The sequence below is a fragment of the Quercus robur genome, chromosome 5, assembly GCF_932294415.1.
Source record: "Quercus robur chromosome 5, dhQueRobu3.1, whole genome shotgun sequence".
In the NCBI taxonomy this organism is placed as follows: domain Eukaryota; kingdom Viridiplantae; phylum Streptophyta; class Magnoliopsida; order Fagales; family Fagaceae; genus Quercus; species Quercus robur.
Genome location: NC_065538.1, coordinates 79,676,839 through 79,695,269, shown reverse-complemented (window position 1 = coordinate 79,695,269; position 18,431 = coordinate 79,676,839). Strand labels below are relative to the sequence as shown.

The 18,431-nt window shown below is 34.3% G+C and overlaps 1 protein-coding gene across 1 annotated transcript; it reads right to left on the bottom strand.

The window, feature by feature from the left end:
• Positions 1 to 9,339: 9,339 nt before the first annotated feature.
• Positions 9,340 to 18,031, bottom strand: LOC126727297 ((3S,6E)-nerolidol synthase 1-like). Its single transcript, XM_050432881.1, has 7 exons — positions 17,772 to 18,031; positions 16,502 to 16,772; positions 13,998 to 14,370; positions 13,693 to 13,911; positions 13,341 to 13,479; positions 12,845 to 13,093; positions 9,340 to 9,940 (listed from the first exon to the last, which is right to left on the bottom strand). The coding sequence occupies exons 1-7, from the start codon at positions 17,961 to 17,963 to the stop codon at positions 9,605 to 9,607; spliced, it is 1,779 nt and encodes a 592-aa protein (XP_050288838.1). The 5' UTR covers positions 17,964 to 18,031; the 3' UTR covers positions 9,340 to 9,604.
• Between the last annotated feature and the right edge of the window lie 400 nt (positions 18,032 to 18,431).

Sequence of the window (18,431 nt, the reverse complement as noted above, 5' to 3'; positions counted from 1 at the left end):
ACCCACCTATATATTTAAAATTTAAATTGTATATATTTAATATATATTAAAAACTATATTATATAAATAATAATTTTTTTTATTTAATTTTTTCCCCTATTTAACTTTTCCTATATATAACTCAATTACCTTGCAAACCCTAACAATCTTATTTCTCTCTCTATCGCCTCCCACTCTCACCCCCCACCCCCCCCCCCCCCCCGGTCTTATTTGTTTATAATTGAGTTGGAATACAATTCATGTATATTTTGTTTATCAAATCAGGTGGCAAATAAGATATATTTTTTTGCACAATTTAATAATTATAGTAATAATAATAAAAAATTTCCAACCCATGGGTTCAAATTAAACCAACCCAACCCATGTGGGTTGGGTCAAAAAATCCCCTCAACCCGACCCATGCACACCCCTACCTCATAATGAGGCAGTATCACTTTGCCAACATTGGGCCATTTGAACCTTGAAAATTATTTTGTTATTAAGGGCTCACTGTGTATAGAAGATTTTAGATAGAATTGTACAAGGGTTCATGAATCATTACTACTGACTTGATATTTCATGAATATGTTAGGACATATGTGTTACACATGTTAGGAACATATGTCACTATTTTATGCAATTGGCTAATCCTTTGACAAAATGCATTTTACTTGTAATTGGGTAGATCTATGATGTGTTTAATGTTTCAAGAAACAAGGTTTCAAGTTCAAGTGTTAAAGCCATGCAAGTCTGTCCAAGAATCAAGTGTGAAAAGTGTTGTTCATTAAAACTCGATAGCTAGCAATCTATCGAGACTTAGAGCTGTCTGAATCCCGTGGCTCGACAACAACTCAACAGATAGGGTATCTGTCGAGGTTTATGAAACTCAGATTTTCGAGTCTATTTTTCATCCAATCCGTGATTATATGTTTGGGCTTTCTTTTCTCACAACCCTAGACATATATAAGGATTATTTTAAAGGCCGTCAAAGGTGATACAAGTTGCACAAATGTTGAGCAAAGTTTTGTTCAAGCAAATTGCGACCGGAGACAGAATTTTCCCTAGTTTATCTTTCTTGTGAAGAAGCTGATGTTTTTATACACCGTAGGGTTTTGTGACCAAGCAACTTCATGATCTTCATCGTGTGATGAACTGAAGAACTTTGCAACCAACAACCTTCTCTTGTTGGTGATAGAAGTCGCATACTGGGATCCACGTAATTGGTTAGTCACGTACTAGGAGCCGTGCATTAAAAATGATATATTGTCACTACAGAACAAGTCCAATTGGGTTTTGGAGTAAGGGTTCAACTGTAGATTGGTATAAGGTACTGTGATTCCTTTACTTGTAACCACTTGTTTTGATAATAGTGGATTCTCGGGATTGGTGACCTTAAAATCACCTGGTGGAGTTTTTGTCGTGTAGGTTTTCCCCATTCGTAAACAAATCACCGTGTCAATTTAATTTCTGCTGCATATTTAGTTTAATTGGTGATTTGTTTGTGCTACCACGTACATTGCATGTTAATTTGATTAATTAATAAACTTGGCTAATTAAACAATTAATTTATCACAAGGGATCAATATGTTTGTGGCCTATCAAGTGGTATTAGAGCAGGTATACTCTAATTAGGGTTAATCTTTGTTGTGTGATCCATTAACCCCTGTTTGTCATGGATAGAGGACAGTCTCTTATCATACCTCCTTTATTTGATGGCACTAACTATGCATACTGGAAAGTACGCATGAGAGCTTTCTTGCAGTCTTTAGATGAGAAAGTGTGGCAAGCTGTGGAGATAGGCTGGACCAAGCCGAAGGAAGCACCAACTGATTGGGATGATGCTAAGATCAAGGCAGAAAACTTCAACAGCAGGGCATTGAATGCCTTATTCAGTACAGTCACAAATGAGGAGTTCAAGAAGATATCCTCCACTGAAACTGCAAAGGAAGCATAGACCATTTTCCAGACAACCTATAAAGGAACCAAGGCTGTCAAAGATTCAAAACTTCAGAGGCTCACTACAAGCTTTGAAGAAATCAAGATGGAGGAGGATAAATCGTTTGATGAGTTCTATGCCAAGCTCAAGGACATAGTAAACTTAGCTTTTAATCTTGGGGAAACCATTCCTGAACCCAAGATTGTGAGAAAGGTGCTCAAATCTCTACCCAAGAGATTTCATGCCAAGATCACCGCGATTGAGGAATCGAAGGATATTGACAAAATTCCTTTGACAGAGCTGGTTGGAAATCTACAGACCTATGAGTTGGGTTTGTCTAGAATTAGGAAATTAAGCAAGAGCAAAAGCATGGCACTAAAGCTCAAGAGCAATGACACGGATGAGTCTTCAAACAATGAAGATTCTAAGATGAAGTCCTATTTCTCCAGGCAATTCATGAAGAATGCAAATGGGAAGGGCTTCGACAAGGACCGTAGGCAATCTAGTTACTTACAATTCAAAAGCCAGGACAAAGGGAAGAAGGATGCTAGGGATGGTGGGTAGTACACTGTTCCCTTAGGACCAAAATGCTTTGGGTGTCACAGTTTCGGTCACATGAAACAAGAATGCTCCACATATCTCAAGACCATTGGGAAAAGTAAGGAACTTGCTGCTACATTGAGTGACACCAAGCCTGAGGATGAACCCGACAATGAGGATGATGGAATCCTAAATGCCTTCACTGCCACTGTCAATCCTACTAAGGGGATTTTTGAAGATGTGGATGAAGAAAAGGAATTGGTGGAGTCCAAGTTTGAGAAGATGGATGAACAAGATGACATCCACATAGCCTATGCAAAGTTATACAAGCTTTCAAGAAAGTATGAGAAGATGTATAGGTTGGCCACTAAAAAGCTTAGTGATGTGGAGCTTGAGCGAGAAGAAATCTCTACAAAGTTTGATGAAGCAAATCATACTATTGGAGCTCTGAGGTTTGAGAATAACTTCTTGGTTGAGAAGACCAAGAAGCTTGAGGTAGAATTCTTCCAAGTCAGAGCTCAATTGGAAAAAACTTCAAGCGCTAAGCTTGATGAGATGTTAAGTCTTCAGAAATCTGCTTCTGATCGAACCGGTTTAGGGTATGATTTTTCTTCTCTTAGTATTGCTTCTACTAGTACTACTGTTTTTGTTCCTCCTGCTAATAATATTGAAATCGAGAACACTAATGTCAAAACTGACTTAGCTAGTGAGAACATAAGCAAAGGTAAATCTATCTTAGGAGCACTCCTTAAGCAGGATAAGAAAGAAGTTAAAAACCCTAAGGCTAAGAAGGTAAACTCTCAAAAGCCTAAACAGAAGAAGAAGCATCTCTGTCATCACTGTGGAGTAGCTGGTCATACTCGACCTAATTGCTATAAGTGGTTAGCCACTCAACAGAGCAATGACATGATCGCATCGGGAAACCAGAATCAGTTTCCATCCCCTTTTGCTCCCCTTAGAGATCTTCTCAAAACCCTTATGTTCCTTTTGAACTTGAACGGTTTCAATTCTTGTCCCTCACCTCTAGTTCAAGGATTCACTCAAAGGAAAGGCTCTTCCAAGGTGTGGAAGGAAAAGGGCTCCAAGTGATTTTGTCACTTCTTCTCTTTCCTCTTCGTATTTTTTTTTTTTTTTTGCATTGCTTGTGTGTTTTGCTTTATTGTCTTGAGTCAGTCTAGTTTTATGCAGTATTTTGTTTAATTTATTTTTGTTTGTTTTCTTTTCAGTTTTGGTTTTTTTTTTTTTAATATAAAAATAAATAAATAAATTGAAAAATACAAAAATAGTATGTGTTTGTGTACATTGGTACTTGTGTACCTTGGGTGGCCATTGAAATAAAGTTTTCTAAACTTTGTATCTTTTGTAGCTTAGATGAGCATCTCTATGCATAACTAAGCAAGTGAGTTTTGTGGCTTGTGTTTATAATAAGTAAGATTAAGTAATCTCTTGTATTTAACACTCGTATCACTCTTTTTGACGGGAAGGACTAGACAATCCTAAGAGAAAGGCATAAATAACCATCTCACTACTGTTGCCCACCAATCATGAAATGACATTTGTATGCTCAGCATAATAAAAGTGGAATGTCAAAATGCTTAACATAATTGGGTATTTCTTTTTTCTCTTTTATATGCCCATGCATGATTTACTCAAAAAGAAAAATATGCAAAGAAAATAAAAAGCAAAAAGAATAAAAAAGCTTTATATATGATTACAAGTGTGTATTCTAGGAGATGTGGGAGTTATAGGATGTACCTCGAAGGTGATAATCCCCATCAAAAAGTTATGATTGTGTGTGAGTTAAAGTGATTTTCTCATATCTCAAATCGTCATAACATGTAGACGCTTATGCAATCTTGCAATGTTTTCCACACACAACACGCAATATTCTTTACTACTTTTGATACATGTGCAGGTACAATGTGATTTGGACATCACAAGGTTTACATGTGTTAATGTATGATCACTAAACTGTCTTAACTTGTTTTTGAAAAATAAAATCAGTTAGACTGTTGTGTGTGTGTGTGTGTGTGTGTGTGTGTGTGTTTTGAGATCGTTGTGCTTAACATTTTATTGCTGAGAGATGATTTTGAGAGTTCAAAATGTTGTTTGGATCCTTGGTTGAGTTGCATGTTTGATTGCATTCATATCTGTGTTTTTCTCTTCTTTGAAAAACTATTTTTTTAAGCAATCTCGATAGCTCCTCGACACCTCTTGACACATAGCTTATCTATCGAGCTCTTCAATTGTTTTTTATCGCAATCACGACACCTCTCGATAGCTAGGTGGATCGATCGAGAAACTTTCTGTCCCCTCGATAGCTCCTTAACAGCTACCTTGATCCATTGAGCTTCTTTGTGAAGAATTCTGTTGTTTGATCCTCGACAAATCCTCAATAGCTGTCTCAACAGCTAGAAGACGTGTTTTAAAGCTCGATAGCTCATCAATACATCTCGATCGATCGAGCTTTATGAGGTTTCTATATATATGCGCGTCGTGATTTTTGATCTCATTTCTTTGACCTCTCTCGACAATTTCTCATCTCTCTCACTCCCAAACACTCTCAACTCAACCACTTCATCTTCCCTACTCTTTCCTTGATCGTTTGCTTGCATTTTCATAGGTATGATCTCTTTTCTTGACTTTCATCAATCATGTTCATGCATTCTGACCTAGATTTTGGGATTTTCTTTAAAATTTGGGTTTTTTCGAAATTGATGAAGTTTTGGTGAAATTTTTGGGTTGGGTTATGCTTATGTGATCTTAAAACTTCATGCATTGCATCTCATATGCATTACAACTATATTTTCATGCATTTAGATGTGTGTTATATATGTGCAACTGATTGTGTACTGGTAGAATTAGATTGGGCTGAGCCCATGATGCAATTACCTTTGCATGTCACATGTTTATGCATTCTTATGCATACGTACTTTCTAATCAATATATTTTGATATATTCTTGTTGCTTAGGACTTTTCTGATTGTTTCTTTCTCCCTCTCTCTCTCTCTTTTGTTTGCGTTAGTCTGCTTCTATGGCACCCAAACACAAATCTACTCAGTCCCGAAACCTTCTTCGTTCCGGGGCATCCACTTCTTCTGATCCTACTCCCTCACACGTTCGGTTCCGTGATGAGAAGGCCAAATGGGACTTCTTTGAGAACTTTTCCTAACAAGGCATTCATTCTGAACGCTAAGTCATCTTGTCGGACTTCTCTGACACTAACCTTCCCACTGTCATCCACAGTAGGGAATGGGAGTCATTGTGTGACGTCCCAGTCACCTGTCCATCCGTGCTGATATAGGAGTTCTACTCCAACATGCATGGATTTGATTTTTCAGTACCTTATTTTGTTACTCGCGTCGAGGTACGCACATTGTTGTCACACCGGATATTGTATCCGATGTGCTCCGTGTCCCTAGGGTAGAGCATCCTGACTACCTTGGTTGTGATCGTCTTAAGACCATGTCTAAAGATGAGCTTATCTCTTCTTTTTGTGAGCGCCCTTCTGATTGAGGTAAGCGTCAGTTCACTTACTGTTCAGGCTTTGTAAAAGGCCCTCGTTTTCTTAACATAGTCATGACTTTTGTTTTACATCCCTTATCTCATTATAACTCCATTACAAAGCCCTGTGCTCGGTTTTTTCTTTCACTTTTAGAGCATCTTAGTATAGATTTTCCCTTTCATTTCATTCTTTCTATCATAGATGTGTATAGGGATTCGGCGACCCGTGATAAGCTCATCTTCCCTTCAGCTATCATGAGGATTTTATGTCATTTTTCTGTTCCTATTCCCTTGTCCGACCACTTCTCTATTATGGGTGCTATAGATGCCGCTACCCTTAAACGAATCAAGGCACAGTTTCGGTCAAGGCGGTCAAGGTTAGCAACTCCTCCCATTCCTTTGGCTCCATCCACATCTGCTCCCTCTTCTTCTACGAGCGGTGTGACTCTAGGGGACATCATGGCATAGCTTCAGCGCATGGATGCTCGCCTCAACACTCTCAATGATGAGTTGCGTCAGGTGAACACCTGAGTTGGTCGTATTGCACGATGCCAGGCGGTCATGGGTGGCTTCATTACTTCTCCTCCACCTACTCCAGAGGCTTCTGAGGATGAGGATGATGATGATGATGCCACTGCTTCCGATGATGAGGATGATGGAGATGATAGCTCTTCCAGTGCTGACGAGATGTCTTCTTGACACTCTTACACTTTGGTTTTGAGAGTAGTCATAATTAGGGGGAGAGTTAGTTTAGGAGATTTTTGTTAGGGGGAGTGTTGATTTTGAGGGATGTAGTGAGGATATTATGTATCTTTTTCTTTTTTGTCTACTTTAGATACATTTATATCTTGTACATGGGTTTTGTGACCATTTTGACATACATTGTACTTATATTCTTTACATATTGATGTATGTTTTTCACCTACCCTTTCATGTGTTGTTTCTTTTCTCTCTTAATGCACATGCTTCTTATAACTTGTATGCAATCTATTATTTCTATTTTACACTAAGATGCCTTGATGAGTTTTTTTTAAAGTGTTTCAGAAATACAGGTTGTCAAAGTCTACTTGTCATAAACTCTCTTCTTACAAAGTTTTTCAAGAGTTTGTGTTAGGATAGATTTTATTGTATTCAACAAGTGAATATGAGTTGAGTGATTTATGGCTTCTCTCATATCTCATTTGTTTGTTGTGGCTTTGTCATGGATTGCCAAAGGGGAAGATTGTTAGGACATATGTGTTATACATGTTAGGAACATATGTCACTATTTTATGTAATTGGCTAATCCTTTAACAAAATGCACTTTACTTGTAATTGGGTAGATCTAAGATGTATTTAATACTTCAAGAAACAAGGTTTCAAGTTTAAGTGTTAAAACCATGCAAGTCTATCCAAGAATCAAGTGTGAAAAGTGTTGTTCATTAAAGCTCCATAGCTAGCAATCTATCGAGATTTAGAGCTGTCTGAATTCGATGGCTCGACAGCAACTTGACAGATAGGGTATCTATCGAGGTTTATGAAACTCAGATTTTTTAGTCTGTTTTTCATCAAATCCGTGATTATATGTTTGGACTTTCTTTTCTCACAACCTTAGACATATATAAGAATTATTTTAAGGGCCGTCAAAGATGACACAAGTTGCACAAGTGTTGAGCAAAGTTTTGTTTAAGCAAATTGTGATCAGAGACAAAATTTGCCCTAATTCATCTTTCTTGTGAAGAAGCTGCTGTGTTTGTACACCGTAGGGTTTTGTGAACAAGCAACTTCATTATCTTCATTGTGTGATGAACTGAAGAACTTTACAGCCAACAATCTTCTCTAGTTGGTGATAGAAGTCGCGTACTGGGATCCGCGCAATTGGTCAGTCACATACTGGGAGCCGTGCATTGAAAAGGAGAGATTGTTACTACAAAACAAGTCCAATTAGGTATTGGGGTAAAGGTTCAACTGTAGGTTGATATAAGGTATTGGGATTCCTTTACTTGTAATCGCTTGTTTTGATAATAGTGGATTATCGGGAGTGGTGACCTTAAAATCACCCAATGAGGTTTTTGTCATGTAGGTTTTCCCCATTCGTAAACAAATCACCGTGTCAATTTAATTTCCACTGCATACTTAGTTTAATTGGTGATTTGTTTGTGCTACCACGTACATTGCATATTAATTTGATTAATTAATAAACTTGGCTAATTAATCAATTAATTTATCACAAGGGGGTCAATATGTTTTTGGCCTATCAGAATACACACAAAGGCATTTGACAGTTAATACAAATAAGCACAATAAAGTTGTGATTTTCAATTCATGTTTATTGGCTTAAATTTCATGTCAAATTTGATTGTAATTCATTCAATCATTTAGCTGTATTTTTTTGGGAATACATGTAATGGGTATAGCGTTCAATTTGGTGAAGATCTATGAAGAACAAAGGATTTCGCGAATTACTCTCGACTAGTTCTTAACTGCTACAACCCGCGAAAGGCCACGTGAGGAGCACATGTTGGAAGTTCAAATGACTCAAGTGTCAGAGGTATTTTGCAAGTAGGTTGTGACTTGGCCAACCTTCGAACTAAGTCGCAAGATGCACTGACAGCTGGAATTCTGTGTGTTTCCCTTATACCTTTACTCACACTATAAAAGCCAAAATTACCCACGAAATTGTAAGGAGAGTTTCAAAGAGAAAACCCTAGAAATCCATTGGAAAGTTAGAGATTACAAACCAACAATCATCTACACATTTCTCTTAGTTTTCTTCACTCTCTTCCCTCTCTAATTCCATATCCTTTGAAAGGTTCTTAGCCCAAAAACAACCCACATCCATTCAAAGTGTTATGAGTTGATTTGGAGCAATTGGAAAGCATTGGGTCATGCCAATCTTTGGTGGGAGCAAATGGGGATAGTTATGAGACCTAGAAAGCTAGTGAAGACAAGGCTTGGTGAAGCCCATTGGTAGTTGGGGTTCGGATGGCTCAAGTACAGAGGGTAGCCTAGGCTTGGAAGGTCTAATTGTTATCCTTGTACTCAAACTAATTTTCTAGTAGATCGATTCGGCTTGTAGGGCCGCAGAGAGGTTTTTTAGCCGGTTTTTTCAGTTTTCCTCCTCGATAATACATTACGGTGTTATCTTGTGTTTACTTCTCTCTTCCTTTACTACTTGTACTTTTTACTTAGTTTTCAATTATGTATGTCCCTACACTAGTTAGTAGTCCTGGTTGATTATGTATTTATTACTCTTGTTTTGCTTTATCTAGAGCAGATTAAAAGAAATCTAGCTGTAATTTAAAAATTAGGGTTCTAAACTAACTCAAGTATTTATACTAGTGAGCTTTCAATTTAGGCTCTGATACCAAAGAGATTTGTTAAGAGTAAATTCTCATTAACTTGAATAATGATACACTGATGCTATAGTTTATATACAACAGAGAAGCTAACTAACTAACTAACTTAACAACTATAACAGATTTCTAACAAACAAGAAGATTACAACTAATCACACACGTGCACATCACATGCCCATTACTAGACAAGACTAAACTACATATAGTTTAACCAACACTAGTAACATAAACAATGCTACATGTTGTTTAGCCTGGTCTTTCTTCATTCTCTATATCTTTGCTCACTTCTGATTCTGATCTGGCTTCCTTATCCTTCAGCCTTCATCTGTGATACAATAGTTAATTCATTTTGTTGTGTAACAACACCACCAATTAGCAGCGACTTCATATGCTCCTCTAAACTTGGAAGGCGATGATTGTCATCGTAATTGTACATCAAAGGAATCATCCTTGCAGCATTGAGAGAAACATTCTTAAAAGATGCAGGGAATGGATAAGAATAGAGGCATTCCTTGTTGAGGCACTTCCATTCATCTGAAATCATAGATATTATATGTTCTCTTGTGTCTTTGATTGAAGAGCCACAATGTTCTTTCATGTAGCACTTTAAATAAGATCCATCACGCCCATCTTGATTCTCGTCCTGCAGTTAAAACCAGGCTTATTTCAGTGACTAGAAAGAGCAAGTTTCAAACATTAATTAAAAGCCAATTTCTGGCACCCTAGATCGACTAGTGCTGTACTAGTGACATTATTTGGTAATTTGTAGAGCTTGTGAGTTTTTTTTTTTTTTTTTTTTTTTTTTTTTTTTTTTTTTTTTACAATAATGGGATGAGGATTTGAATTCTATTTTTCCTTATAAAAATTTAGTCAATACCACTTAGCTATAAAATCGTGACAAGTTGTAATTGATCTAACATCACTTTGTACAGGGTTCATTTCAATTGAAACAATATTTAAAACTTTACTAATAATAAGTGTAACTGGGCCTAGGTTTGTATGGATCCAGTGAGGATCCAATCAACAAATGGACTAAAACTGAAACCAAGCATGATATTATTGACCAAGTCCACCAAGACCAAAACAAATACAAATTTATCTTCAAACTAGTCTTAAGAAAAATTTCTCTAATTCTCTTTACTATGTGGTGATTGATTGCATGACCTGTATAAAAAGTTATGTGATTTACTTAAATAATACACATAAATGGTTGTTACACATATTTCGAAGGAGATTCGCCTAAAGAGAAAAATTTTGTGCTTTGTGTTTACATTCAAACTGGTTTGGAGGAAAATTATTCCCCTTACTATGTTTCTATTGATAAGAACATTTTATTGCCCTAGCCAACAATATGTGGGTCTTCGCATTAATGGACATCAATGGAGTACTCTGTCTTAAATTAAATATGTCCTCTTTGAATAAAGGAAAGCCATATATCTATAGCCACTCTTCTCTCCTTTATGCCACGGACCCCCAGTAAAACAAATGAATAGTTCTTTCTTCCATTTCGTTCACAATAAGCTATAGTTTTGCTCTGCAAAATTTGATAATAGCAGCAAAACATACTAATCTTATAGTTTTGTGTTTCACAAAATAACTTCTGTCCATAGCTTTCTCTCTCATTTCTCTGTAATTTTTATTGGTAACTAACCACTTAAGACGATAAATGTTATGAATAGCACACGACTTTATTTATCAAGGGGTGGATCGATCCACGTTGTAGTTTAGGGGTGCCCGCAAAATTTTGGATGACCCTAAAAACTCTTGGTTAGCTAAACCTGTGACCCTTGAAAACACATCTTACCTAGCAAAGGAAGTTATTTGATAAAAAACACTCTACCCTTTTTTTTTATCAACTATTCCTTTTTTTTCATAATTGTTATTTTATTTACATATACAAAAAATCACACACACATATATATAAAATGTTTTGAATCCTTAATTTTTTTAATATAATTATAATTTTACTAACTTTTAGCGAGTAATATTTCTATCTACAATTGTAAATGCTTGTGAGATATGAGAGCAAAAATTGAGGTTCAAGTCTTTAAGAAAGGCTTTCATACACATATATACTTAGATTAAGTTAAAGTAGAAAATTTATGTTATATAAAAAAAATATTTTGCACTTTGCCCAATTAGTTATTTTTATAGGTAATTCAACTTTATTCCATTTTTAATTTATATCATTTATACGTGTTTTAATTTCATCCTTTATGAAATTATTTGTCAAGTTCAATTGTCCCATCAATGTACTGTTACTATACTATTGTACTAATAGACCTATTATGCATATATAGTCATAGGTCTTGTCTTTATAATTGTGAAATAGACCCTCTAAATTTCATTCTAATTAAGAATAACAATATAATATAAATATTTCGTCTTGAAAAATGTTTGACGCAAACTTAATATGTAATAATTAAAGAGATTATTTATATGTAGTTTTAGTTATATAATTTTTTGAAGTTGTATAATTTGTTTAAATAATACAAATAAATAGCATTATAATTCTTCACTAATGGATTGGAAAAGATGATTCTAAATCTGTTTGAAGTCAAATTTTTTCCTTTAATCTTCACCAGGCATGGGATTGGTAATAACTACGTAAACATAAGCTAGACCATCTCCATTCGGGAATGCCTCATGGAGATGATTGTTATTGTGTTTGTTAGGTGTATTATTTTATCTGAAATTTTTTAATAATGATCTTTAAGTTAATTAGTTTAACTTCATAGAAAGCATGTACTTGGAACAAAGTTTCTCTCCAAATTAGTTTGGAGAGAAACCCTACAAATTCCTTATATATTTTTATATTGAGTGTAAATTTTGAAAATCTAACAGTTAGATTGCATGTTCTTATCATATCTTTCGTGTTTGTAAAATTTCAAAAAGATCAAAAATCAACTACTATGTCAACAAATAAATGTTAAAATTTCAACTTTTTGTGATCTAAAATTATGTATAAAAAATAAGTTTATTGATCGAATAATAAATATCATCCAATCTAAACAAAATTTTATATGCATGTTAAGAACATAAGAAACATGAAATTTAAATGTTAAATTTTCAAAATTTACAAGCAAAAAGAAGATATATGAGAAGTTTGTAGAGTTTCTTTCTAAACTAATTTAAAGAAAAACTTTGTTCATCTGCTTACTAAAGTTGTTTTGAAAATATTAAGCTTATCTGGTAGTCCTAGGTTTTAGCAAATAGCTGAGTCCCAATTGATTGCTTGTTCCATTATAAGTTTCTATTTCTTAGGACTAAGAACAATGTAGTGCCATAGACTCATAGTGATGCTAGTGATCTCTATTTTATAATTTTGTTCCTTGGTCAAGCATGTAAAAGAAGGCAAGTACAGTTCCTTCAAGTCTGTGCTCTTAACTAAAAACTCCGACACTTGTTTTGTTAGGATGCTGGATTCTGTCAAAGTAATCTAAGTTTTCTTTTCTTTCTTGTATTTAACCCACCTAAAAGGTCACAATAGGGAATAAAAATCTCTTTGTTAAAAAAGGAAAAGGTTCATCACTAAATTATATGTTACCTTGGCACTTCCCAAGTCATCCCAAAGACGAAGAATTTTCGCAGTAGAAGATATAATGCCCGGAACATCATCTAGAAGATCTACAGTTTCATTGGTTATGCCTTGACCCAAGAAAAAGAAAGTATGAACAAGCACCATATGCACTCCTGTGCTGATAAGGGCATTCTTCAGGTACTCTTCCGTCTTTGGAAAGATCCCATGAGCCAACCATTGTGCTTCTATTAAGAATGCGTTGCACAATCTCGCCCACTGTAAATATTAATATAAATTCTCAAACACAGCTCATTAAGACCCCTATTAGTACGCGAGTTCAAACACATGTTTTCAGTTTTTAAACAACATTATAAGTATTTTCACACACTTTTTCATCCACACATATTTCCAAAAAAACTTAATATTGTTGTTTAAACACACGTACCAAACGGGCCCTAAACTTTCCTAAATCCATACTCGATTAATAAATTCTTGCTAGGTTCCGGGTTACATTATTTTATACCGTTTTTTTAAGGCTTTCCAAGGGGTTCCATCCATGCTTTTTGTAGACCTTGTAGCAGATTTCGTTGGTAATGTCATAAAGAGCCTTGAAGCATATCTTCATGTAGTCTGGTAGTTGCTCAGCAGCATCAAGTTCCCATCTGCATGCAATTTTATTTTTATTTTTCAAATAAATATGGGGTTATAACAAGTTTTACTACATTAACTAATCACAAAGTACTAATTAAGATATTTTATTATTATTATATGTTATGTTGAAGTGACATAAATCATATTTATAGTTAGATCAATTCATAGTAAAATTTGTTATAGTTTTAACATTTTTCTTATATTATTCTACTACTGATCCATACCTATTGACAACTTCTGTGAAGTGTTTAAGTTCATCGAGGGTTCCACGAACATCAAATATGTCATCTATTATGTAGAGTAGTGCCAAGGGTTTTGTGAGCTCAACCCTTTGCTCCGACAAGATTGGATCTGTGAGGCATGCCATGGGCCACATGTACCATTTGAGTGGCTGGTCTCTAGCAAATTTCAACTCATTGGCCAAGCCTAGGTCTTTCCACCATCTAAAACAAATAAAAAGATTTAAGTAAATCGTTAATAATATACAATAAAATGCAAACTAAATCCTCAACATCATTGCTCAACTTACTTCAAAATTTGATGAATTTCCTTTTGGTGTATTTCATGAACCATGTTGGAATCTATTTGAGCTAGTTCTTGCACAACATTGATCCATTCATTTGTCCCTTGAATGTTAGTTTGAATGTTTTTAGTCGTGAACCTTGCCTGGCTCTTGTGATGAGGATTCTTCAGTGTATCCGTGATAAGAATGGCTTGTTGATGATCAAGATGGGTCGCCCATTCGGTAAGATATTGGCGACTAAACTCTCCAGCTTCATCAAGTATATCTTCTCCTTCAATACTTAACTGAGAAGCTTCATATAAACCAATCAATCCTTTTATATCTCCGACTAGACTTGATTTGAACTTCCTCTCCTTGTCCTTGAAGTTGTTAAACAACGCTGTACAAGTGTATATACAATATTCATTTAGCGAGTATATAGCTTTGTTCTAAAATCAAATAGTAAAGGATTACAAATAGGAACAAAATTGTTTTCCCCTTAGTTTTAGTTTTTGTATCCTTATTGCTTTGAATAATTAGCGGTGGGATTAGGCTTTAAGTTGGGATAACAAAGATTAAAAGACAAAGTTGAAAGCAAAATCGATGTTGAAAATAAAAATCATAGCTAGCCAGTAAGAAATTAAATTATTTAATTGTCATATAAATATAACAGTTATCAAATCAATTTCTTTTTCATGCATAGTGTCTAGTAAAAGATATTAAAAAATAATATATATATATATATATATATATTCATCAGTAGATCTGTCTAAAAGAATAATCCAATTATTTTTATAAAAAATATTCAAGAATGATAATTTAATTAATTACTTAAGAATAATAAATAAGAAAATCATTGTACAAGTATAAAAGTTTGAAAATGTTTCAATAAATATACAAGAAGCTCTATACGTGACTTAGTTTTTTTTTTTTTTTTTTTTTAATGTACTTATAGTGTTTAATATATTTCTTCTATCATAACTTTAATTTCAAATTATTGAAAATTTGTGGATAGTAGAAAACCATAAAAGGATGTTACAGTATTGTAAAAGGAATTTATAAAATGAAAAAAGAAAGCAGAAAAAAAAATTATAGAACTATAATTTCATGACAAATGACAGAACTGTATTGCAGAAGTGTAAAACGTTTGTTGAATTATTAATGGGGTCTTTTTTTTAATTTTATAAAAAGGTTGGATCCCACAACATATATATCATAAATCGTATACTATAAAATAAAAGTCAAGTCTTATAAATCACGGTTCCACCAAATGAGTATTTTCTCTTGGTAACAAGTAGCTACACTCTCAATAATTATTCAAATAATTTATCTTACTAATTGTAATGATAGTTTAATTTAGTTAAAACTAAAGTACCTAACTTTTCAAGAAATTAAAAATTTTATTCCAACTAAAATTCTATAACAAAAAATTCAAGAAATTTATAAAAAAAATTTAACAATTAGTAATTAATCACAATTTTGTATTTTGGTGTACTAAAACTTGCAAAATGCATATTGTAGGTGTAGCAAGTGGCATACAGTTTTGATAATATTTCTAAAATATTTTCTTACATAAAATTTTCAAGTGGCTTTTAGTTAAAGGTGTAATCAGTTTGGTTCGGTTGGATCATAATATTGGACAAATTTCCCCATTAAACCAAATTAACAAGGGGAGCGGGAGGGGTAGGGGTGTTTAAGTAAAATTATTTAGTGTACCTGATGGGCTATGCCCTTCTCTTACATACTCATATTTATGTAAGATGAATATATAACTTACTAAGTACACTACAATAATTTTTCGACATTTTGGCTTTTGGCCATTAATTTGGATATTTGTAAAAATCTAAATGCCAGACCCCTCAGCCCTCACTCTTAATGGACTATTCTATTCTCTTGCATACTCATATTTATGTAAGTGGAGTATGTAGCTTACTAAGTACACTATAATATTTTATCGACATTTGGGCCATTGGCTATCGGATCTTTGTGAGAATATAAATCCCAAACCCCTCGACCCTCACCCTTGAAGGACTATACCTTTCTCTTACATACTCACATTTATGTAAGAGGAATATGTAGATTACTAAGTACACTACAATAATTTCTCGATATTTGGGCCGTCGGCTAATGGATCTTTGTGAGAATCTAAATCCCAAACCCCTCCCTCACCCTTAATGATGACTTTATAGCCATGAGCAATGCCATTGGCTTTATGAGGGCGTTTGGATTCAGATGAATCCTGCATCCACGTTTTCAAAGTTGCGTTTTGCTACTTTTTTTTTTTTTTTGGCCCGCATTTGTTGACTTTGGGAGGACAAATTTTACTGTTATGAACAGTAAATATACTGTTCACATACTGTGCTGATACTGTTCACGCATTAAAAAATATTAAAAATGGGTCCCACGGTACTATTTACACATTTAAAAATTATTTTGCTACAGTGTTTTCAGTTTTCAGTTTTCAGTTTCAGCAACAATAAGCTCAATCCAAACGGACCCTATATATAAATTATAGAAAAGAAAATGCCGACCTGAAGAAACGTAGTAACCATCTTGTCTCAATAATCGAAAGCGTAGAGCAGTTTCGTAAGGTTGATTGTTGATTTCATTATAACCATAAGCACTAGATATCATATTTTGCCTCTGTAGAATTGTTTCAATCTCTTCTTGGAAGTGGTAGTCAATGCCAAGGCGTTGAATCGCATCAATCATATATAAACCTTCCAATGGATCTTCTCCGGCTTTGTTCAGCACGTGCTTAACTTCTTTCAACTTTTGTGCATGTTGGCTGTGAATTTTATCCTGGAAGGGAATTAAGGAAGCAATCTGTTAAAAGCTAAAACTAAAAATAAAATAAAATATCGGGCACAGTGAAAACCAGAAGCAAAAAAAAGAGTGTAACTAAATGCCAATTGACATCTTTAATGTATTCAATTAAATCATTATAGTGTATTATATTCAGAAACAAACTATATAATGCTTCGAGTAGATAGAAGCTAAGGTGAGCAAAGTCAAGGTTTAAATTCAAGACTAATTAATCAAGGTTTTTGAGTAAAGTTTGTAGTATATTTTTGTGTTAAAATTTAGAACCGCATTTTCTCTCATTTGTGTGTATATGTGTTTGTTTCAATAAATAAAAAGAAAAAAATCAAGACCAATTACTTTGATAACATGATAAGTTTTGGGTAAATAATAATATATCAATGAAAATTCGATTTTATATTACTTTAATTTGGAGGGGGGGGGGGGGGGTGGGGGAACTAAATATAGTTATTTTGTTAAAGGTTGTATCACCTCTAGCATAAAGTTTAAGAAAGATTATCATATTTTTACTTCCTTCTTTTGTTAAGAATGGAAGATATTAAAATATTACAAGGTAAAACAAAAAAAAAAACAAAAAAAAAAAAAACTCAAGGAGAACAAGTGGCAGTGATGAAAATTTTGCATAGTGACCTCATGGCTCCTGATCGCAACCTAACAAAAGTGGTTTTATCATAAACAAAATGAAAAATAAAAAATTTAAACACATAGTATACAACACTTAGTAGAACATTAAGTGAAACTCCTCAGAAAAGGGATAAATAATTTTTACTCTCAAAAGAATAGTGGTTAGTTTAGTGACTATAACAATGAAACATTGACTTATGAGAGGGTTTCATGGAGCGCCCTCTCAAAACATGTGAATCCCACAAATGTGTAAGGCTCATCAAATATGAGGACACCTCATGAGATGGTTTTAACGGATACTTTCTCGATGGTAGTCAATCGTATTGGTGGCTTTAAGAAAGGACACAAACTTACAGCATCATGTTTGCTTCTGTAGTTGTGATGTTTTAAAGGGAGAGGCAATGTGTGATCATGGGCAATGTTCAATTTGCGAGCACTAGGCAAAGAATTCTGGCTGAAGTGGTCTGAATTGGTAGCTTTTGGAATCCTCTTAGGAGCATTTGGAGTATTGTAAGAAGCAAAGAGGGGCTTAATAGACAAAGCCATAGAGAATGAGTATCACAAGTAAAGTAAATGGGAGAGAGAAGTGGGAGGAAAAATTTTCTTGTGGAGAGTTTAATGCTTCGGAGATTTCTTGATCCAATTTATAGGATTCAATGCGTTGATAAGTATTAGGATGTTTCAGACACATTAAATTCCGTGGGACCATGTTTATCATGCTTCAAGATGCACGTATTCAATTTGATACCGTGGAATTCTTTATCCAATTTTCTGAATTCAATGCGTTGATAGGTATTGTAGGATATAGGATGTTTCAGACCGTAGGACCATTCTTGAAAATGCACGTATTCAATTTGATACCGTGCACTTGTCCTTGTCCTACTATTATTATTATTATTATTATTATTATTATTATTAATTTGATAGTTAAGAAATGAGAAATTTGAATGATGTACATCTCCGTTAAAAACATTAGAAAGTGTCAGAAATAAATTATTTTCTGACCACCGTTCA

Bases quoted from the DNA above. Each gene is read 5' to 3' on its own strand.
- LOC126727297 (XM_050432881.1), bottom strand. From the start codon at position 17,963: ATGGCTTTGTCTATTAAGCCCCTCTTTGCTTCTTACAATACTCCAAAT. The intron at 13,480-13,692 runs GTATGGATCAGT...AATTGCATGCAG, and splicing joins TTCACAGAAGTTGTCAATAG to ATGGGAACTTGATGCTGCTG. The intron at 13,094-13,340 runs GTATAAAATAAT...TAATATTTACAG, and splicing joins TGGAAAGCCTTAAAAAAACG to TGGGCGAGATTGTGCAACGC.